This window comes from Micromys minutus (assembly GCF_963924665.1).
Source record: "Micromys minutus genome assembly, chromosome: 8".
Taxonomy (NCBI): Eukaryota; Metazoa; Chordata; class Mammalia; order Rodentia; family Muridae; genus Micromys; species Micromys minutus.
Window position 1 is genome coordinate 8,584,124 of NC_137977.1, and position 23,180 is coordinate 8,607,303.

The following is a 23,180-nucleotide window of genomic DNA, read 5'->3' on the forward strand; positions in this document are numbered from 1 at the left end:
CCGACAGTCCCCAGAGGCCGCTGAACAATTCAACAGAAATAAAATCTTATTAGCAATTTCTTGTGCTGGAGGCTACAATTATCTTCATTACGAAACAGCTCCTGAGGTCTCGATAATGAAGCACAAATACGTGTCTGCCGGGCTCAGGGGCGAGAGCACTCTTTAGGGCAGTGTAGAGAAAGCTTCCTGGGAAGGTTTGCAAACACAGTTTGGTAAATCCTGCTGTCTTGAATTAGGAGTGCTTCCAGCCTTGTGAGGAATGGGAATTACCAGTGCTAACACCCATGTCTAGTTCACAGGGAAGGAGTAAACGCTAAGACATTCTTCCCTCTGCCTTAGCTGTAGGACTGAGAAGACTGGGCCCATCCACTGTACAGCAAGCACGGGTTGCTAAGCCTAATTAATCCTCAGCTCATTTACCAACCAGCCACCATGTAGAAACCAGAGAAAGACGGCCAGTGACTAAACCTTGAACAAGAGGAGATGCTTCTCCGCTCGAAGCCTTTGCAGACACCGGGGTGGGGGTGGGGGTGGAGCTATCAGAGATGATGGTACTGAATTATAAAAATGTGTCAGCTTGAAATTCAGGCACAGCCCAGCTGGTTGAGCTAAATTTAGTGACAAACTGGTCTTGCCTGTGTTCTGTAAGCCCTCTGTAACGCTGAGGGTCTTCCACTACTGTGATACCAGCCAGAAATAAGCAGAAATGTTAACAAGATGTGAAAATTAAAACTTACAAGGACCACCTCCCATTAGCTAAAGAGTATGGCAAACACCTTTCTTTAGATGCTATAATGTGCTTGTTCCAAATATGTGTGCAGTGACTAATATGAACATATTCACATATGTTAAAATTTACCTGAGTGTTTTTTCCTACTTTTCTTTTTACATGCAACAGGGGAATTTTCTGACCTCTGCTGACTCGTGTCTGGACACCTACATTCAGTTTCTGCTTTCCAAGAGTTTGTTTAAGAGCTGCTAACACACCTGTAACCACAGAACTAGGCAAGGAAGATGAGGCAGGAGGATCTGAAGCGTGAGGTCAGCCTGGGTTAACAAGAGAGACTATGTCTAAAGAATCATAACAATAAAAATAACAGTTCAATTTAACGTTTACTCACTCTTGCAAAAATATTGTTTTCATTTCAACAACTATCACTGAGTTCTTAAGAGCTGGCCACTGGAGAAAGATTCATATAGAATTTCTAATTTTATTCGTACAGTAATCCAATTTTTGGATGTCTCTAATTTCGTTCAACAGGTCTCTTTTGCCCTGCTGTGAGTCTTCTACAGTCTCCTCACTGAGCCACAAAAAGTTGCAAACCTGCTGGATAGGGTCACAGAGAAGAGCTGAGAGGCCTTTAAAGAGACACTACTGAAGCCTCGCTCACAACAGCAGGTCCCACGCCGCGTGACCCGCGTGTCTCCACGTCGTCACCTGGGCTTATTCCCGCAACTCCAGCTTTTTATCACCTCAGCTTTACGATCGCGGGCTCCCTGAGTCCCGCTCCTTAGATCTTCTGTCTTGGGGTCTGGACAGTGACTAGAAGGCTCTCCAACAGAGGTGATTCCGGAGGAGGAGGGGACACGACGGGGCGGGGCGGGGCCAACCACCCAAGGTCCCCTGCGGGGGACGTCACCGGCTCCAGGTGCGGAGGGCGGGAACAGCCTCACCTCCCCGCCGAGCGAGCGCATTCCCCTCCTCCATCCAGGCTGCGGCCCGGCCCCCGGCTACCCTTTCCGACCCGGCCACACCTGCAGCCGCACCCCGGGCCGGGCAGAGGCGGAGAAGGGCGGCCCCAGGAGGGACCTGGCCAAGAGGATCCGCTGGGCGCCGGCGAGGCCCGGAGGCGAGGGTGCGGCGAAGCGAGGCGATGGCGTGGAGCCCCGGCGGCCGGTGCGCCCGGCTGCTGCTGTTGCAGCTGCTGGCGGTGGTAAGTGCAGTGACCCCCGCGCCCCAGCCAGGAAGGTGCCGCTGTCCCCGCGGTGGGACAGCACAGGGCCCAACCTGTGGCGGGCGAGCAGGGTGGGCAGAATCCGTGCTCGCGCTCAAACACCCTCTCCCTATGACGGTCAAACTCAACTCCCAGTGACCTTTCCTAACTGGGATCTGTGGGTGCCGTGAGCCCCGGGGCAGGGGATCCTCTTTTTAGGGGCCCGAGGCTTTGTTTGAAGCCTCCTGAGAAACATGGAGGCAGTGGGAAGCCCCACGCGCACCCTTTTGCAAGTTTGCTGAAGTTCCCGCAGCCTCCAGTTCCTGCAGCTAGAGACAGTCTGTGAACCAGGAAACCAGGGAGCACTGAGTTTCTAGAGTGAATAACAACTAAAAATGCCTACTCTAAAAGCATTGTTTACAGAGTTTAAAGCTCTACTCTTAAAGGTGCTTTGGCTACCCTTCTGAGCTGTTAGTACTTACCCGGTATCTAAATAAACGTATGTAACAGTTTTATAATTTAGAAGGAAATCGAAGCCACCCTCATCAAAGGAATGGCCTATCTAAAAGAAACGGTTTTCCACACTAGCCGTTCAGACCCAGGGTCCAGATTTCTTTCCTATGTTTGGTTTCTATGCTCTGCGTGGATTTCTAGTGACCGTGTTTGCTTGCTAACGACATTGCATATAATTTAGGAATGAATGCCTGTGACTTACCGAGATTCGCCAACTGGGTTTTGATAAATTGTGGGATCATCACAAATAGGTTCAGGGAGATTAGGTACAAAATGATACCCTATTTTCTTACATTCTGATTGAAATTTAAAAGGTAAGCACATTCACTCTACTGGAAGTTCTTCCTTTAAACAAAGGATTTAGAGATATGGTGGTTGAGGAAGAGAAGGAGAGAGGGACAGGCAGACAGAGACAGAAACAGAGAGACAGAGAGATAGTAATAGAGAAGTTAAGGTAGGAGAAAGAGAAATGGGGGCTGAGATCCCGGGGTGGGGTGGTAGAGGTGGAGAAAAACAATAGGGTGGGGGTGGCTGCCTCTGCTGCTGTTTTAAGGAAACACAGAAGGAAGATGAGTAAATTCAACCCAAAGGTTTTCATGAACTCACTTCCCACAGGCCGCTGGTGCTGTTTGGTTTTGCTTTGCTCATGTTGCTGAGGTCATTTTTCATGAGATAGTTCTATGACATAATCTTGGGCTTTGTTTTTGACCAGAGGATCAACTTCATCCTCTCCTCTTGCTGCTTCCTAGCTAAGGGGACTACCAAATCCAACAGACAGCCCTGGGCTCACCTAGAAGGTTCAGAATAAACTCTCTCCATGTAAGAAAAGAAAACTCCCTCACGTGTATAGCAAACAAGCTAATTCATAGACTTGCAAAGGAATGGTGAGTTTAGGCTTCCGTTTTAGCATTTTATGTACGAGTTTACTTAATTAGACCGTGTGGGCTACTCAGAAAAGGAGCAGATTCCTCAGGCTACTCTCTACTATCTGTATAGTGCTTTTCACGATACAATCTGAAAGGGCGTGGTGACCGATTGAGAAGAGTAGGCATTCCTGCATTCTCTGCGGTGCTCTGTTCCCAGTTTGAGATTCACAGCAGTGCTCTTTACAAACGATGGGAAATGATGGGTCTTCCACAGGAAGGAATACAAACTGTGGCCAGTTTGGTCAGTTCAGCACCACATAACAACTTTTGCTCTAGCCTGTTCCAGAAGGGGGAAGAAGATTTAGGACTAGAGAGCTCAGTTGCTGAAATGTTTACCCTGCAGGCAGGAGGACCTGAGATCAATTCCCTCAGATTCCCTCAGCCCACATGAAAATGCGCATGTGCAGGTGCACCTTTATAATCCCAGTGCTGAGGAAGGCTAGGCAGAGTCGGGCAGACTCCCTGGGGCTTGGTGGCTGACTGGCCTAACCAGCTTGGCAAGCTCCAGGCTTAGGACCCTGTCTCCAAAGACAGAGTGGGTGGCGCCTAAGGAACAGTCCGCGAGTTTAACTTCTTGATACCTGCACGAGTGTACACAGGTCACTGACGCACGTGCTCGTGTCAGGAACACATAGTGGAAAAGATTTATTTCAAATAATATAGTTTGACTGGACATGGAGTAAAAGCATTGAGGAAACCTTCAGCCATCTGAGCTGTTGGAATTTCAGTCCCGGCCACTGAGGGAGCTGCTGCCTCACCTGTGGTCACAGGACAGGAGTCACAGTGTCCCTTCCACAGTCTAGACAGCACTGTGACTGAAATGCATAAGCAGACACAGTCTGTGCCTCGTCCCCGGCCACCCACAGACCTAGAGACCAAGCACCAGAGTCTGAATATGAATGCTTGTGGTCTTAGCCTAGAGCACTCTGGGGTCCTAAGCTTCTTGAACATAGGGGAACCCACGAGGTTAGGATTTCAGGCTGGGAGTTTTGAACTGGAGATGCTTTGTCAATAAAAGCTGCACGAATGTTAGTTTGGTAAAACCCCTGAAACCTGTGCGTCCCAAACCTTTCAGTTAAGGGTGCTCAGCTGAGAGTGGTTGAATCCAGCTCTGTGCCTGCAGAGGAGCCGCTAGCATCCTTTGGCTTGTCCTTTCTGTAGCACACCACAAAGTAACTGTTTAATGTCCCTTACACTCAGGCCAACTCTGTCAAAATGACCGAGTTTTCTGAATAAAACCTGAGAGTCTTCCATTTCGAGCGTTCCTCATCTAGGATTTCCTCCGACATAAAGATAGCGACAGAGTTCAGGTGGTGTCTAGAAGTGTAGGGACTCACACACACATTTATTCCCAGATGCGGGGACTAATGCACATGTATGTTCCCGCTGTTCTCTACCTGAGATTTCCCACTTCTTTAAGCTGTGTCGACATGTCCACGTGGTATATTCACAGTATTTAATGTTTTAATATATTTGGTGTTTCAAAATACCATTCATTTTAAATATCACTAATATTTAGACTTTAGTAGACAGTCTTTCAATAGCAAAGTATGTGAAATTACTGTAGCATTTTTAGTTCTTGAATTCTATAATAACTTTAATACACTTGGGCTTATAATGAAACATATACATTTTTTAAAAACATCCTAAGAAGGATATGTATATGTGTATACATATACATTTATATACATATTTTTTAAAAACATCCGAAGAAGAATCACTGCTGTGGAAGGTAGGAGGAGGCGAGATTTTCTGAAAGTGCCTCAATTTTGCCTTAAATAAAAGTCAAACTTCATGTTATAATTGAGATTCAGCCCATAGTCCTGAGCTTTTGTATTTAATAGGTTTGCCAGACCTCAAAGAAAGCGCTAAAACTGGGTGTTCTGCACCAATAGCTGTCTGCCATCTCCCAGTTCTAGAGCTGAGACAATCTGGTCAGCAGAGCCCTGCCCCCTGCATCCTTCCATGCCTCTCCAGCATCTGACAGCTGGCAGGCTGTCCCTAGCACCCCGGGCATGTGTGTGCCTCTCCAGTCTCCCATCGTCGCATGACAGCTTCCCTTTTGTCACTCCTGGCTGTCACCCGCTCTGTGTGTCCTGGTTTTGGAAGACACTAGTTACACTGAGTAAGGTCCAGCCTCGGCTCAGCTCCAACCGGTTTGACTGAAGCTGCAGAGACCCGTGCTTCCAATAACATCACTACCATTTCAAGCCCTCCTTTCAGGGGCCACGTTGTAAATGTGGGCCGCACACATTACCAGCAGTCAGATAATAGGGCTTATTATGCCCCTAAATTGCAGATTTAAGAATATAGTGCAAACTGGAACTGCATGATAAACATTGGTGCTCAAAAGAATAACCTGATATTTGTGGATTTTTGAAACGGTTATCTCATGGGTTTCAGTTTCAAAAAATTAATTAGTGAGAAAAATGCCGATTGTAACCATTTTCTTTTTAGCTGTAAATTTAAGTCAAAAATACTTTAGCTGAAAAAATGCAGCTGTCAGTTTCAGTTGTCCCTGATGGTGAGGGGTTCTAAAGCTAAACTCAAGTTTTCAAGGGCGAGGTCGAAAGATGTTTTTACAGAAAGCCCAGGTGGCCCTCATAGCACTTGGGAGACCAAGGCAAGAGGGTCTGGAGTTCCAGGCTATCCTGGAATTGTAAATTCCAGATGAGCCTAACCTAAATAGCTAGACCCTGCCCATAAATACATAAATAGCCATATTTGGATTTCTACTTTTAAATTTTTCTTCAAAATAGCTCTATTTATTTATGTGTATTTTTGTACGTGTAGACATGTATACCGGAGTGTGCATATGGAGGTCAGAGGACAACTCTTCAAGCATTCTCTCCTACAATGCGTGTTCCAGGCGTCAAAGTCGGAGCACTGGGATTGACACCAAATACCTGCACCTCTCAACTGCCTTTCTGGGCCCTGAATGATTACAATATTTTACAACAGTCCAATTCTATTAAAAATTGGAGTCTAAAGATTTACTAATTTTGTGTACAGGTGCTATGCCTTCGTGTATTGTAAGCACAGCACATGCGCACAGCACCTGCAGAGGCCAGAAGAGGGTGTGGGTTTGAAACACCATGCTGTGCACTAGAGGTCCTCTGCAAGAACGGCAACTGTTCTTAGCCCCGGAGCCACCTCTCCATTTCCCCAAACTTAGAACCACAAACGAACTTTAGCTGTATTTTAGCCTCCCATTAACACAGCTTTTTCTCCGTGGGTACCACAAAGCTCAGCTGCTTTGAAGCACTCTTTAACCACATGCTCTATCAGTGATGAAAGACACCTCCCTATCCTTAGTTCATGCTTACATTTCTGAAGTATACCTTAAGTATGACAATAAACTTTACACTCCTTTATAATTAGCATGTATGAAGTTGGGGTGCCAGATTGTAAATCACACCGTCACGATAAGAAATGCCTATAGGGAAAATAAAAACATACATATAACCACTTAGTGCTAGGTCGTGTGCTCTATGCAAGAATCTGTAGCCCAGGCAGATATATCCTGCCCACAGGATGCTTACAGTCTCCTTATGGCAAAATGGAATGACTAACTTCCCACTGGGTACACAGAAGAGTGATTGACAATTGATGGAGCAACTCTGCCAGCCCTATAAACCAATGAGATGGCAGGAAGAGGAAGAGGTCGGGGTTGAGAGGAGTAGGTTGAAGGACAGGCCTCCTTTGGAGGACCGAGAAGAGTCCTCGTTGCCTTAACATAGGATGTGAAGCAGAAGGACGGATAGGAGGAAGTCTTTGGCCTCCAAACTAATAGAAGAGGCCAAAGGGGCTCCTTGCCAAGAGGGTGTTTTGGGGAGGCGCGTTGCTTAGCTTCACGGTGCTGTGAACAGCGTGCCAACAGAAGCAACGGACAGAAGGAATGATTTATTGTGGCTCTTGGCTCCAGAGGGTTCCGCCCATCACCCCCACTTCTCCGAGCAAACAGGTTGAAAGGATAGTACTCAGTGGGTGCCCCTGAGACATCATGTGGGGCTAGAAGCTGGGAAGGGAGTGGGTGGCAGCAGCTGAGCCGATACAGACCCCAGAATCATATGAGTGAGAAGGTTGGAAAGCCACCCGGTGGCCAGACTGGGTATCACTGACCTGGGCACCCCCACTAAGCTGCCTGCCGTCTGAAATTCTCAGCCATCTTGACACTTGCCCTTAAGCCTGAGTCCTTGCCTCCCATGCCAAGAACGGCCCTCCACTATCCGTCCCATTTCGATTATTTCTTCCATTTCTCCTGGCTTATTCCTTTAATCTTCAAACGGCCTCCTGCCTTGCTTGTAGTACCATGGAGGTCCTTCAGAAACACAGTGGCGGATTCCCCATTTGAAGGAGGTGGCTCCCTTTATGATCAGCGATGGTCCTTCCCACTTTGTCTGGTTTTCTGCTCACCACCATCTTGCGGAAGGTCTAGACGCTAGGCACAGCGCTTGTCCTGCCTGCCTTCGAATTTCTGTGTCGTGTGCAGTGTGGCTTTCCTCCTTCCTCCTATCTTTGGTATCTTCTCCAAAGCCAAGCCCCCTGCGTGGCTCCTCCCATCCAGCAGGAAGTACCTTCTGCCTCTGCTAGTTCCACAGAACCGAGTTTGCAGTTGATTTTCACATCCCTCTGTGGTGCGCACTTTCCCACATAGCTCTTACTGGTTAGCCATGGTCAGTCATGATAGAAAAACCGGAAGTTCAAGGTATAAGCAATTCATAAAGTTTAAATAACTTTCACGGTCGAATACCATTGCAATCGTTCCTATATGGCTGCTGTGAGCTTCTCTTACTATGCCTAATTTACAAGCTGCAACACTGTCTCGTGGTTATGCAAATGATAACCTCATAGGTACAGGGGTCAGGACCAGTTCCTCTTGGGAGGAATAAAAACTTCCTTATTATCTCCTAGCTAAGCTCTGACGGTCACTAGAGTGACGTCTTAATAGCATATGGCCAGAAATTCACCAAATTCCTTGAACAGAGAAAGGGTCCTTTCAAATGACTTCATTTATTTCTGTGTGTGGACGGGAGGAGAGAACAGGCAAGAAGAGGCTGGGGCCGGGAGGAAGGTGGGACAGAGTGAGATTGTGCACATATTATAAAATAGCGCGACACCCATTCCTTTGCATGCTAACCAGGGGGCCCTAAACAGAGTGAGTGCCCGGATAGACCGAATAGCAAATACGTTGCTCCCGCACACTTCACCGTCTCTGTGTGCACTCACACCTACTCTCCCACGATGGTAGAGCTTACAGTGGGGAAAGTAGTGTGAGCAGAATGTGATGGCTGTATAACATCCCTCCCATAGAGCTGCACAGGGAGCTCCGTGTCTCCCGGCGCACATCTGCCAGTGCATGGTGCTGCAGCGAAATGTAAGAGAAATTTACCAGACTTCACGGCTAGAATCCTGCAACGTGTTCGTACAGCTCTCCAAACCCGTCCAGGTTGCCCGTCCACTTTTTCTGGAGACAATTGGTCAGTTTTTAGTGCCTCCTGGAGTCAGTCTTCCTGGCAGACCAGTGCCATCTAGTGGCGGGGAAGAAGACTGCATTCTTAAACCTCAGTGAATAAGATCCAGTTTCTCACATTTTTTAAAGTGTAGTTTTCAGAGATGATTACACTGCAATTAAAAATCAAAAAAAAAAAAAGATGGGAACTGCCCAGGATTCTTAAATGTCAAATAAAATTCAGCACATGTACGCTTTAACTTTTTGCTTGTCCGATTTTAAAGGCATTTAGAGAAATGTGGCGATAAAATGGTTTAAAACAAATTGATAAATGTCCAGGATCAGTGTAACCTGTAAACATGAAGGAGAGATATAAACCAGATGCACATAAAGCAGTCTTGGGGCTGAAGAGAGGGCTCAGCAGTTGAGAATGCTTTCTGTTCTTGAAGAGGATCCTGCATTCACATGGGGCAGTTCACAGATGTCTGCAGGCTCAGTTTCTGCACACACAGAGACACACACATAGGCACACACACATTCACACATGTACACACAATTTCTAAGGCAATTCTATGGCACATAATTGGTACTTATAAGGTGAAAACCTGCCTGTATAACTCACTGAGCTTAAATTTCATCATGTAGAAGTCAGGTCTGCACACAGCAATCTGTATCAAAGGGCTCATTATCTGATTTATGAACTCCCCAGCCCAGACTGTCATCCTTCCCTTGTTACCCTGTGATTTGTAGGCAGTGCCTTTTGAAACTGACTTTGCAGGCCATAAAGCATCAATATTACCTGGGAAATAAATAGAAATATATGTTCCTGGACCCCAGTCCAGACTTACTGAATAGTAAACGATCAGGTGAGGCCGAACAACTTTCATTGTAATTCTGGAACCAGCACGTGAAAGCACCATTCACGTCTCTGTATGACGATGAGGATAGGAAAGATGAAACACTGAAAGCTGTCCTCCATTAGCCACTGGGATGCTTCTTAGAGAATGATTTAGGGATGCTAGTAAAATCCACAATGAATGAAAATTAATCTTTTGTTAATTTAATAATTTACTAATTATTAGAAAATTAATTTTTTCTAAGGTTTCAGTTTACTTGTCTGCGAACTGATATAATGACAAAGAACTTCTCAGGAAACAAAACATTCCTTGCAGGATAGGATGGGGCGGGTTGGATGTAACCCAGCATGGCCCACTTCATGTTTCAAAATTCTAAGTCTGTAAAATAGCACCATGCACAAGCCTTCCTGTTGGAGCCAACATTAATGGGTGATTCACCAGAAGTCACCAGGGTGACCCTGAAGTGTGGCAACCAAGCACCTTGCTCCTCACCCGTCAGGTATTTACGGAGTTCAAGTGCAGAGCTCACGAAGACGAAAGCCGACTTCAGAGTCCTGCTTTCTTCCGCCCCTGAGGACTTCTCAAAACCAGCAGCCGTAAAGACTACAGCTGCACCCTTGAGCCAGCTGCTGAGGGCCATGGACATACCTGGGTCATTTATAAGTTGTTTTAAGTTGGCTCATGTATTTATTTTTTTACTTACTAATAAAAAGTCTCACTATGAAGCTGTGGCTGACCTGGAACTCACTATACACACTAGGCTGGCCCTAGACTCACAGAGATCCACCTGCCTCAACTTCCAGAGTGTTGGAATAAAATGCATGTACCACCATGCCTGGCGGGATTTTTTATTCATCTATTATGATGACTACTGTAGGAGAACACACGTGTAATGGCACACATGTGGAAGTCAGCGAACCACTTTATGAAGTGAGTTTTCTCCTTCCACTTTTACATGGGTTCCAAGCATTGGATCTAAGTCGTGACTTGTACAGCAAGTGCCTTTACCCACTGAGCCCTCTCACTAGCCCCAAAGTTGCTACTTTTTAACTAAGATGTAACATTTACTTATAAAGTAAGAAACAAAAACTAACCCCCACCTCCATAAAAAAAATAGCTTAAAAGACTGTCTGGCATGTTAAATTCCAGTATAAATCTGGTTCACATCAGAATTGTCAGAAATATTTCAAAATCATGATGCTCCTGAAATCACAAGTTCCAAACTTTGTTAGCCATGTAAGACTGTGACCAGAGAAAGCCTCCCAAATCTTCTTCAGATCTCTCCAGGAGCCAGATGTCCAGCTCCGTAGATACAGGTGGGAAACCAGGACATGTGACCAGAAGAAATAAACAAGTGGCTTCCTGTGCTCTCATTGCATCTCATCTTATTTACTTGTTAATTCATCCAAAGATGAACCCATTCCGTGAGTGGATTTGAGCAGAGCCAAGGAGCCTCAGACTGAAGCCTGATTTGGCCTTCTCTATAGCCCAAAGGAGAAACAAAGATATTTGGAGCATTTTTGTGGTTAGACAGGTGGTATGAGAGGGTTCTAGAATGGTTTTATAAGTTAATAAGAGTTACTTTTCTCATTGCTAAGAAGACACACACACACACACACACACACACACACACACACACACTAGAACAGAAGGTTGACTGTTTGAGAGTCACAATCTGAGAGTATACTTACTCCCCACAGTGGAAGGTCCTGGCAGCTGGAGGATGAGGCCGTTGGCTACAAGGTTGCACTTCCAGGAAGGAGGCAGAGGGATGAGGCTGGAGATTGTCTTCATTCACCTTTATTCAGTCAGGGACCACAGCAAATGAGGGTAGATTATCCCACCCTAATTACCCAGCCTAGATACTCACAGACATTCCCAGAGGTTTGTCTCCTAGCTGGTAGGTCCTGTCAACTTGACATTATTAGCCATCACAGAGAGGATCTGAATTTAAAGAACAGCCTGCCGTGCTAGATCAGCCCTGTGTGGATCAGCCCGTTGAGTAGACTGCTCACCCTCTCTAGACAGCTCTACTAGAATGGAAGTATCACACCATCACCATGTCATGAAGCTGAGACAGCATTTGAGGTTACTTCCTGTACCTCTGTGTTCAGTAGAAGATACTAGTCTGAGATGTTGAAGGTCACGGGTCAAATCACCATGGAATCCTAGGCCCACAGAAAGAGGCTGAAGGTCACCTGCCTGCCGTGGAGCTCCAAGATTTCAGAGAACCTGTCTGTCAGGAGGAGCAGTTAGCCTGCTAAATCCAGTCCTCCCCGAGTCCCCCGGTGACATTCATCAAAATAGCCTCAAAACAGGAAACCCTTTCTAATGTTACTAAGCTTGAAAACAAAGAGTACACTGTTTGCATTTTTTTTCAGTGCTATTTGACCTTCCTTGCTGCTTAAACGTTTTGTTTGGTTGATTAGTTTTTAGTTTTTTGTTCCTTACCAGGAAGGCCAATTTTTACTGGAGGCACAAAATCCGGCAGTAGAAACACTTAAACTTTTATGGAGTGAGAAAGCTCTTGAAGGATTTTGTTGTTGTTCATCTAAAACCTTATTTTGGCTAAATACATAGAAGCTTACTTTTCATCCTAGTATTGCATGTGACACTGTCTGTCAAGTTCCTTCTAAACAAAGTGAGTCATGGCTGCTCTGCCATGAGATGCCTGTTCCCATACTTGGGTATGTCTTGTTGGCATCTAATCTCTATTTTTACCCCCTTGGAAATAGCTAAGTTTATTATTAATGTGCCATTGATAGACATAAAACCCAACAGTCCCCTGCCCCAGCAAGGAAGTTGAAAAATCGTTATCAGAAAGATCCTATGTTAGGGAGTCAGAAATCCTGTGGCATGCCCTTCTGCTTTGGTACCCAGAAGAGAGTGTGAGCCTCTTCAAGACTTCCAAAGCTTCCGGGAGTCCATGGTCATTTTGGGAGGTCTCCTCGGGGTTCTGCCTGGTAGTCCCTCTTGGTGTCGAGTGGTAACTTACAAGAGGTTGTCCACACTAATTCTGTAAGAATTCGACACGTACTTCCACTCCAACCCTTGGTTCCTTGACTTGTATAGACGTCAGCCTCGAACAGCGCGGGCCTTAGACCACAGCTTTAGCGTCACCTCACGCCTTTTCTTGTCCTTTTGAATGTTGAGTGCTTCAGCCAAGGCCCCCAGAGTCTCCTCCTTGGGGCAGCAGTCTTTCTCTGAGTGCTTTATTTTAGCTCCTGGAACTGCTCATAGGTGAGTCCAGAGTTGTCTCCATCTCAGTTACTTCCGTCTTTCAGCGCTTTCTAATCTGCATTTCTAAGCAATTGTCTAGGAAATAAATGTCAGTACGTCACTAAAAATTCTCACTTGGTGAGTTGGGTGATAGATCACTTCCTTTTATCAATTAAAATATATGCAGCTTGCTCAGAAGAATATAGTGATCGTAACGTGTAATTATGCCTCTTTGCTAGGGCCAATAAGATTCTAGACAAGAATCAAAGTGGGAGACTGAAGAGATGACCATGAGGGGAAGAGTCCTTGCTGCTCTTGAAGAGAACCTGAGTTCATTTTTTAACACTACCTGTAACTCCCACTCCAAGGGACTCTGACTCCATCTTCTAGTCTGCAGGCATCTGCACGTGAGCATGTGCATATACACCACACACACACAAATAAAAACGAACATTCTTTTAAATGGAAGTGGTAAATAGCCCATATAACTATCAAAGAGAGATTGAGTGGCAGGAGGCAGAAAGGAAGTATCAGTTCTCAGTTCTGTCCGGGCCGATGTGACTCTGAGCCATCTTGGGTGAAAGCAGTAGGCTTTCCTGTACAAAATTCCTAGCAGCGAAACTTCTCTCAACAGAGCCACTGTGTTACTGAGAACGTAAAGTTTTGGAGCACACCTAGCTTAGATAAAGTAAGAAATAATGTATCTAGCTATAGTAGGTGATTGTCTAAGGCTGCTGTAAGTTAACTTCTCCATATGCAAAGACATCATAACCAAGACAAGTTGCAGAAGATAGTTTACTTGGGGCTGAAGGTTAGAATCCATGGGCACGAAACTACATCAGCTCAGTTCACAGCTCACATCCCAAACCTTGATCAGGAGGCTCAGAAAGCAAATCAGAACAGCACATATCTTTCTGAACCTCAGAGTCTGAGTCCCACTCCCATCCTCTCACTTCCTCCATCAAGGCCACACCTCCTAATCCTGACGAAACAGCCAACAGCTGGGGACAAAGTGTCCAGGTACCATAGACTCATGCAGGCCACCATAGCTTTCTATCTGCCCAGACGCTTGCCTCAGAGCTGCAATATCACCTGACCCTGAATTTCTTTTAGATGAGGCAAGAAGGAATAAGAGGGAGTGGGGTGGCTAAGTGTCCACAAAAAGAGCAGACTCCATAGGGAAGCCTTCAAGGCAACATGAAGACTGCCAGCATACATTTTTAGAGAACGCTTGATTTCCACTTAACATGGACTCCGTGGACCTCTATTTTCCTAACATGGAAAAGGCAAACGAGGCAGCAGAAGTTCGGGCAGAGGACATATCACAGTGAATTCATGCATGAATGGAAACGTGAAGACGATCCATGAAAACTGCCTCTGGTTTGGAGTTAGCGGTAGAGGGACTGGAAGCAGTAGAATTCAGGGATAGCAGGCACAAGAAGGTGCATCTTCCGGGATGCGAACAACCCAAGTGTCTTTGGTCAGCCAGTGCACACCGAATGAACATGTTTAATTAGCCCTGGAAAGCGATGATGGAAGGTTAGCTCAGTGACAGACCAGTGTGGGCGAGCAAGAGTGGCAAACAAAGTAGACATCTGGTGGTTAAGTGAGAAAAGTCCTCAGGACACCTCTTGCCTGGGGAAAGAGGAGGGAGGACTGGAGATAAAGTTTCAGGTGACAGACGTCAGCGTCCAGTATGATTCATGTCCAGTATGTCATACTTGGTCCATGACTCCGAGGTTTGGAAGTTTGAGGTGCCAATGGTGGAGACATGGTTAGGGGGACAAGTTACAGTGACTGTAGTTTGTAGTCTGAGTGGAACACATGTTGGCACAGCTCTGACTGTAACCAGGCTCCTGTGAGCATGAGATAAGGCCACGGGGTGAAGAGAAAATGGCCGGAGGAGATCTAAGGTATCAAGAGGCAAATTGTTTTGTTTTTAATTGTTGTTTATTCATTTTGCATGTGAGTGCCAGGACAAGTTTTGGAAGTTAACCCTCACTTGTTGAGGCATTTTCTCTTGCTGTCTTACTGTGACATCCTAGCACGCAGCTTCTGGGTGATTCCCATGACCCTGCCTCCCATCTCCCTGTAGTACTACTGGCATTGCAGATATGCACAGGGCTTCACACACACACACACACACACACACACACACACACACACACACACACACACACACGGCTAGCTGTTCTCTGAAGGAGACTTTGTGGACCAAAGAATGAGGTAGATTCTGCCCTCTGAATCTGGCTTTTGGAAGGCAGGGGAAAACATCACAACTTGTTTTCTTTCCCAAAGCCTGGTAAGAGTTACTCCTATTTTTAATGTCTATAATTTGTTTTACAGGTCTGCTTGGACTTTGGAAATGGAATTTACTTAGAGGTAAGGAACTAAGGGGGATTTGGGGGACCCAGTGCTCTAGTTTTCTAGTGGACAGATTCGCTGTGCCTTACTAAATTGGGAATCTACCCTCCCTTAAACCTGGATCTTCCTATTCAAACAAGCACAGAAGGACACACATCAAAGGATGCTCAGTACATATTCTATGCCTAAATCAATCAATCAATGCCTTGCCAGGCTTGGTACACATGTTTCTTTGGTCTTATCACTCAGGATAAGTCTCTTGTAAGGATAAGGCAGGTGTGTCTCTGTCAGTTGGAGGCCAACCTGGTCAACATAGTGAGCTGAAAGTTCATTCCCATGAGTATGAACTTGGAGATCATGGAAACTTTTTCCTGAGCCATTAATGAGAAATGAGTAAAGACTGGGATTTCTACAGATTTACATCTGTAAATGTTCTCATCTGTTTCTTAGTGTGAGAGTGAGTCAGAGAGAGACAGAGAGAGAAACAGAGCAAGCATGAAGTTAAGAGGGAAGAAAGTGGGGAGGATCTGGGAGGAGATAAGGGAGGGGAAAGATAATTAAAATACAGTACATGAAAATTTGTAATTGAAAAAATGTTTTAAATCACGGTCACATTATATTAAGAAAAAAATCATATAGAACAGAGAAATGAATGACAGTGTATCTTATAATAAAACACATGCTACTTAGTACAACAGGACAGGTAGAATGGTGGGTGAACCGGCCGTCACACAACCATTTCTAGGACCACAGCATGTACAACCTTCCCTGGAAGGCTCTAATTTATATCGCCAGTTTCTGAAGAGTAAATCCTAAAACCTGCAGGTGTGTATTTTTAATCCAAAAGTCATCACAGAAAGTGAATCTTAGCTGTCAGCTAATAAGAAGGAAAGTCCTTGACTGGCATTGTTTCTAACCTGTGAGAGTTTAGGGTGTTTGTCAGCCTTTTGTCATCCTCACTGTCTTAGTTAGGGTTTTACTGCTGTGAACAGATGCCATGACCAAGACAACTCTTATAAAAGGCAACATTTAATTGATGTTGGCACAGGCTCAGAAGGTCAGTCCATGTCATCAAGGTGGGAACACGGCAGCATCAAGGCAGGCATGGTGCAAGATGAGCTGAGAGTTCTACATTTTCATCTGAAGGCTGCTAGTGGAAGACTGACTTCCAGGCAGCTAGGATGAGGATGTTAAAGGCCACACCTTCTAATAGTGCCACTTCCTGGGCTGAGCATATACAAACCATAACACTCACTTTGGAAATCTGCTTTAACTATAGAGAGCAAACTCTGCCACTTTAACAGCTGGGCGGCTTTCCTCATGTGCCTGTGGAGCTTAGTAGAACACACACATTTCCTTTGTAAAGGTGAAGCTTAAAAAATCTTTGAAATGTGTGAGGTTAAAGAGATGGCTCAGTGGTTAAGAGCACTCGCTGCTCTTCCAGAAGACCAGGTTCAGTTCCAGTGCCCACATGACAGTTCACAGCTACTCGTAACTCCGGTTCCAGGAGATCTGACTCCCTTGTAGTAACGCACTTAAAATAAGAATTAAATAGATTATTTAAAAGTTTTGAAGTGTGTCTTATTTTGCACTATTTTTTAATCGTATTTATTTTAACTAATACCTTAATATGTGTGTTATTTTTAAGTTTAGGAAATTCCAGAACATCTCACCAAAGCTTTGGGGGGTGTGCTAACTAAAGGCAATTCTGTTAACAGGTTTTCAGCACTGGAAGTGAAAACAAACTGCTCCCTAAACGCACTCACTTGGTTCGTCAAAAGAGGGCCTGGATCACTGCCCCCGTGTCTCTTCGGGAGGGAGAAGACCTCTCCAGAAAGAACCCAATCGCCAAGGTACCAGCTACAAAGGAGTGTGGTGTGTGCGTTGGACGGGTGGTTAAGGCTGTGGCGTATGAAAATTACTAGGTCCACTTTCCAGTATCAGGTGATTCTTAAAAATATTGAAGATGTGTTTGAGAATGACCAGATGACTGTCACTTACCTCTTAACAAAAAATGCAGAAGACACAGCATCAATCATATATGATTTTAGGATCCGATTCAGCTACAACTTGAGGAATCTGATGTTGGGTCAGCCTTAGTCTAATAAAAAAAAAAACTTACAATATTCAAAAGAGGGTGATATCATTAAGAACAAGCAGTGCCTGTCGTCTAGAATTCATGATTCACAGTTCTCTTTTCTCCCAGGAGGACTCCAATTCTCAAATAAAGTTCATGGCAGTATCAGCATGGAGTTCTCAATCCCAACGTGAAGTTAGCTGTTCAAACCTGGGTCTGCAGCCCCTCCTGCTGGTCTCTTAAAGCTGTTCTTTACAGTCTGAGCAGTTCTGTGACCAGCACTGTGAGTCCATCTAGGCCGGTGGGGGACTGTTGAGTGACCCTTCCCAGGGTCAAAGACCAAACACAGTTATTTACATGATGTATAACAGTAACAGGATTACAGGTGTGACTTAGCAGTGAAATAGTTTTATGCTTGGGGGTAACCACAACATGAGGAACTGTGTTAAAGAGTCACACAGTTGAGAAAAACAGGCCTAGGACTTCTCTCTGTGTGTGTGTCTCTCTCTCTCTCTCTCTCTCTCTCCCTCTCTCTCTCTCTCTCCCTCCCTCCCTCCCTCCCTCCCTCTCTCTCCTCTCTCTCTCTCTCTCTCTCTCTTCTTCCTCCCTCCCTCCCTCCCTCCCTCCTTCCCTCTCCTTCCCTCCCTCCCTCCTTCCCTCTCTTTCTCTTTCTCTCCCTTTCTCCCTTTCTTCCTCTCTCTCTCTCTCTCTCTCTCTCTCTCTCTCTCTCTCTCTCTCTCTCTCTCTCTCTCCTGTGTCTATTCATTATTTTCACACTGCTTTAGTAGGAAGCCTCACACTCATGTGGAGGTCAGAGAACAACCGTGGACAACTGTAGAGTGTCTCTCGTGTGTGTGTGTGTGTGTGTGTGTGTGTGTGTGTGTGTGTGTGAACAGCCGTGGACAACTGTAGAGTGTCTCTCGTGTGTGTGTGAGTGTGTGAGTGTGTGTGTGTGTGAACAACCGTGGACAACTGTAGAGTGTCTCTCGTGTGTGTGTGTGTGTGTGTGTGTGTGTGTGTGTGTGTGTGTGTGTGTGTGTTCCTGGGACTGAACTCGGGTCATCAGGCAAAAGTCGTCTTGCTGAGCATCCTTTGTGTTTTAACAGCTTTACACATATTTGTAATGTTTGTTATTTCCCTCCCTGCCACCCTCTGGCTCTCCCTTTCTTTCCCTTTCTTCCTACATTGTCCCTAGTGGCTGACTGTTAGAGGATACTACCTCCAACAGCCACAAACAGTCCTGAGTTCCTCGGGACACATGGAACTTGTGGGCCCTGCTTCTATCCAAAGTGGAAAGGGTAAATAAAAGACCCTCTAGCAATTACTATCCACTGTATCCCTAAGACAGCACAAACCATCAGCATCTCTTCAGTCCACTGCCTAAGTCCGGGACGCCTCTGCCTCTCGCCTGTCCTTCTGCTTTTACTCTTGCCAAATCCTCACCCACAGGAACCCTTTCTCTAGAATTAGCAAGAGCAAACTTCTGAGAAGACAAACCCCCACCATGGTCCGTGGGAGCTCACGGGACTGCCGGCCTTGGCCTCTCTCCACCTTGGATTCCCACCCTCCGTCTTACTGCCTCTCTGACACAGTTCCCATGAGGCTTTGTCCTCAGTGCTCTCAGTCCTGCCTGTGCCCTGTGTGTGCAGGGGCTGTGCAGTAACTATGTAAATGTTTATTCACCTGCACCCAAGGTTGATCTGCAACTTTCCAGTTGTATCTGTAAGAGAAATACAATCACAGAATCAAAGACAATAGTTTCCTTTATCTAGGACCACGTCATTTCTTTTTTAATTTTTTTAAACATAACTAGTGTTTTTTTTTTTATGTTTTCCCACATGAGTGTGTGCTTACCAAGTGCACACAGTGCCCAGGAAAGCTATAGGAGGGCATTGGACTCCCTGGAACTGGGGTTACAGACACTTGGGAGCCACCATGTGGGTGCTGGGACTGCAACCCAGGTCCCCTGCAAGAGCAGCCAGTGCTCTTAACCACTGAGCCATCTCTTCAGCCCCATCCACACTGTTTATGGAAAACCTTCTAAAATCTAGACTTTCACTGTGGCTCCTCTCATCCAACTGACGCTTAAGAGTTTAACAGGTCTTTTCTGTTCTTATTCATCTTAATTACAAAAGCCGTTAAAAGTAAAATTTTCACAAAAAGCAAGGGGTTGGAGAGGTAGCTCAGTTGGGAAAGCGCACATGCTGTTCTTCCGGAGGACCCGAGTTTGGTTCCCAGCACCTCATGTGGCTCACAACTGCCTGTAACTACAGCTCCAGGAGACCTGACGCCTTCCTCGAACTCACATACACAAACTTCCCCACCCCTATCCCACTACATAAAATTCACCTTTAAAATTACTTGACACAGAAGGCAAAATATCTCAGAAAATTGTCACACCTTCCAAACTCACCCCCTAAAAGCAATACTCTCATAGCAGACACCCCCCAGTGCATGCTGGGAAACATGGGAAAAATGTGTCATTAATCCTGAGGTTTCAGGATGCAGAGCTGGATGGGCAGCTAGGGACCAATGTCTTTGATGATGAGTGACAGCAGACGACAGAAAATGAGAAGCCTGGGGACAGCACACAGGGAAATGCAATGAATGCAAACGTGGGTAGAAGTAAGAAGATCACTCACGGAGAATAAAGAGGCTGACTGGAGGGGACCCAGAGTTAGAGACAACATTGATTCGTTCCAGTATTTATCCCCTTCAGAGAAGGTGCCTGGCTGTATTCACCCTTATCTGGGAAGATTCTGTGCTCATAGCTTCCTGGCAGGTGACTGGATTTATGAAAGTTATTTTCAATTCTAAAGTTACTGGATGAATCAAATTTAAAATATACTCCCAGCTCTTGGGAGATAAATTCGGGAGGATCAGGAGTTCAGGTCATCCTCGGCTACATAGCAAGTTGGAGGCTAGCCTGAGCTATGTGAAATCCTATCTCGTAAAACCTACTTCCTGTGAATGTAGCTCAGTAAGAGCTCTCCACTAGCAAGCATAAGTTCCTGGCTTCTGCCCTAGTACACCAAAGGGGGGAAAAGTCTTCTTCCCCCACAAGCCATAGCCTGACTATATCTTAATCCCACAATAGTCCTAAAAGGGGAGCGTTGTCCTATTCTCCATTTCACAGATAAGAAAACTGAGTACCCCAGTGGAAGAGGATGTACTTGATCCTGCTACATGTTGATGTCCAAGGGTGGAGTGATAACCAAGAGGGCCTCCTCCTTGAGAAGGGGAGAGGGTAGTGAGGGGAAGGATTAGTAAGTGTGGGGCTGGGAGGAGAGGAGGAGGTGGGGGGCTGCAACCAGGATATAAAGTAAAAGAAAGACAGGAAGGAAGGAAGAAAGGAAGGAAGGAAGGAAGGAATAAGGAAAAGAAAAATCTGAGGCCCAGGGATGGTGAGCAGCTAGCCAGTATAATACCCTTGTGTGTGCTGAGACAAGATTAGAACTTGGTTCCGTGACACCAGGCCACCTGCCTCCTGTCCATAGCACAACTCCTTCAAAAGGACGTTGTCATTAAATGTTTTCACATAAAGTACAAAAGTTTTAAGTTGAGGCATTTTTCTCATCTTTTTATGTTAGATACACTCTGACCTTGCAGAAGAAAAAGGGATAAAGATCACCTACAAGTACACTGGAAAGGGAATTACAGCGCCACCTTTTGGTATATTTGTCTACGATAGAAACACAGGGGAACTGAACATCACCAGCATTCTTGACCGGGAAGAAACACCATTTTTTCTGGTAAGAAGGAGTAATTGTACCTTTATTTGCACTTCTTCTCTGGTGATAATTATGATTTGTTTGTGGTTATAAAACAGTTATATAGCAATTGATCTACCGTAGCAAATCTGTTCATATTCATGTCAACAATCCAGCTGACAGGCTACGCCTTGGACTCCAGAGGAAACAACCTGGAGAAGCCCTTAGATCTACGCATCAAAGTTCTGGACATCAATGACAACGAACCAGTGTTCACACAGGAGGTGTTTGTTGGGTCCATTGAGGAACTGAGTGCAGCACGTAAGAGTGTTTTTCTTCTTTTAGTTCTATGTGTGTGCTTGTTCATGTGTGTACCACTTGCGTGCAGGTGCAGGTGAGGGTCAGAAGAAGGCATCAGATCCCCTGAAACTAGAGTTACAGACATTTGCAAGCCACCACCTGATGCACGGACGCTAGAAACCAGTCCTGATTCCTCTGCAAGAGCAACCAGTGCTCTTAACCATGAAACCTTCTCTCCAAACCAAGATTCCTTTCTTTTTAGGCTTTGGGGATATACAACCAGATCATTTACTCCCCATATTTAGAAACACAAAATTCTATCTTTTAGCAAAAGTAGAGTATCACTCACTGGAAGTGTGATAATTATAAGCCCCTGACTCCAGGCTCGGGCCTCTGTTATAACTGTAAATTTATAAGACCTTAAGAATCATGATCTTTCAGAGAGATGGTAGACTGACATACTGTTGTGTTCTAGTCTCCATAGCAACTAATGAAACCTGCTCTATAAGGGGAAGTTGGCTGTAGATACTATGCAAAACGGACAGGGCTGTGTCCCAGTAAAACTTTACGAGTAAAGTAGCCTCCTGGTTTTGGGCTACTGTGGGGTGTCGTTGACCTCAGATTTATATTTTACTATGTGCTGACAACGTTGTTCCATGCGCTACTCTCTCTAAGACCCAAAAGAGATTTCTCTTTGAACATAATAAAAAGAATAGTGGTACTTCTCCTAACATGTTTGCATCCAGGGCATGAATGGGTCTCAGCCTTGGCTAGTAGATCAAATGTGTGGCCCTGATATAACAATTTTTCACTTATTTTTTTTCTCTACTATTTTCATGCATGGAAGCCAGAGAACAACCTGTGAGGTTCAGTCCCCACATCCCACCATGTGGTCCCGACTTAGTTCAGCAGACTTGGCAACAAATGCCTTTACCCCTGACACCTCGTTTTTGATAGTGGTTTAGTGACATTCTGATAAGAACCTCAGCTCCTTGCAGGAAACAGCTGAAAAAAGAAATAAACCAGGAACTGATTTAGAAAAGCACTTACCTCCGATGCCTTCCTTCCCCATGGCAGATACACTTGTGATGAAAATCAGTGCATCAGATGCAGATGATCCGGATACCCTGAACGCTAAAGTTTCGTACAGAATCGTCTCTCAGGAGCCTGCAAATACTCCCGTGTTCTACCTAAATAAAGACACGGGGGAGATCTATACGACCAGTTTTACTTTGGACAGAGAGGTAAGATAATGTCACCGGTCACCCTCTTTTTTTGCCCTCTCGAGTTTCTCCACTCCCTCAACTTTTATGTTCCAGTCTTAATTTGCTCTGTATTCCTCACTCCCGGAATGACTCTAAGGACTATTATGTAGGGCTGTGCTGCCCTATACGACAGTTACAAGCAGCTTTCAAGCTCTTGGAATGGGAGCAGTCCAGATCGACCAGCACTGTGCTCATACTGACATGGGCTTAACACCGGGTTGGGAAAACTTGGCATGAAGACTACAATTTTGCCTTATGACTCAGACATGAAGCACAGCTCAGCCATTGGAGGACAGAAGCAGGAAACTCTTAGCAAGTGCAAGGCCAATCAGTTCTACATAAGCAATTCCGGTTATACTTAGCTTAAGACGTAGTGAAACTCTGTTTCAAAATTAACACCTAGCATGGTAGCACAGGCTGTGAATCCCAGCATTCTGGAGGCAGAGGCTGCTGGGTCTCCATGAGTTCCAGGTCAGCCTGGGCTACATAGTGAAACAGTCTCAAAAACAAAAAGGAGAATTAAAAGTTTCATAGTAGAGAAAAGTCTTTCTTTAAATCTTAAA

At 45.4% G+C, this 23,180-nt stretch overlaps 1 protein-coding gene across 1 annotated transcript in view; it reads left to right on the forward strand.

The window, feature by feature from the left end:
- Positions 1–1,874: 1,874 nt before the first annotated feature.
- The window catches only part of DSG2 (desmoglein 2), a gene marked incomplete at both ends in the record, with an annotated part of 39,879 nt that continues 18,573 nt past the window's right edge, over positions 1,875–23,180 (forward strand). Inside the window, 6 exons of the mRNA XM_080919708.1 lie at positions 1,875–1,934; positions 15,248–15,283; positions 16,984–17,118; positions 20,933–21,094; positions 21,229–21,373; positions 22,430–22,596. Coding sequence (XP_080775834.1) covers positions 1,875–1,934; positions 15,248–15,283; positions 16,984–17,118; positions 20,933–21,094; positions 21,229–21,373; positions 22,430–22,596 — 705 coding nt within the window. The remainder of the gene's footprint in view (positions 1,935–15,247; positions 15,284–16,983; positions 17,119–20,932; positions 21,095–21,228; positions 21,374–22,429; positions 22,597–23,180) is intronic.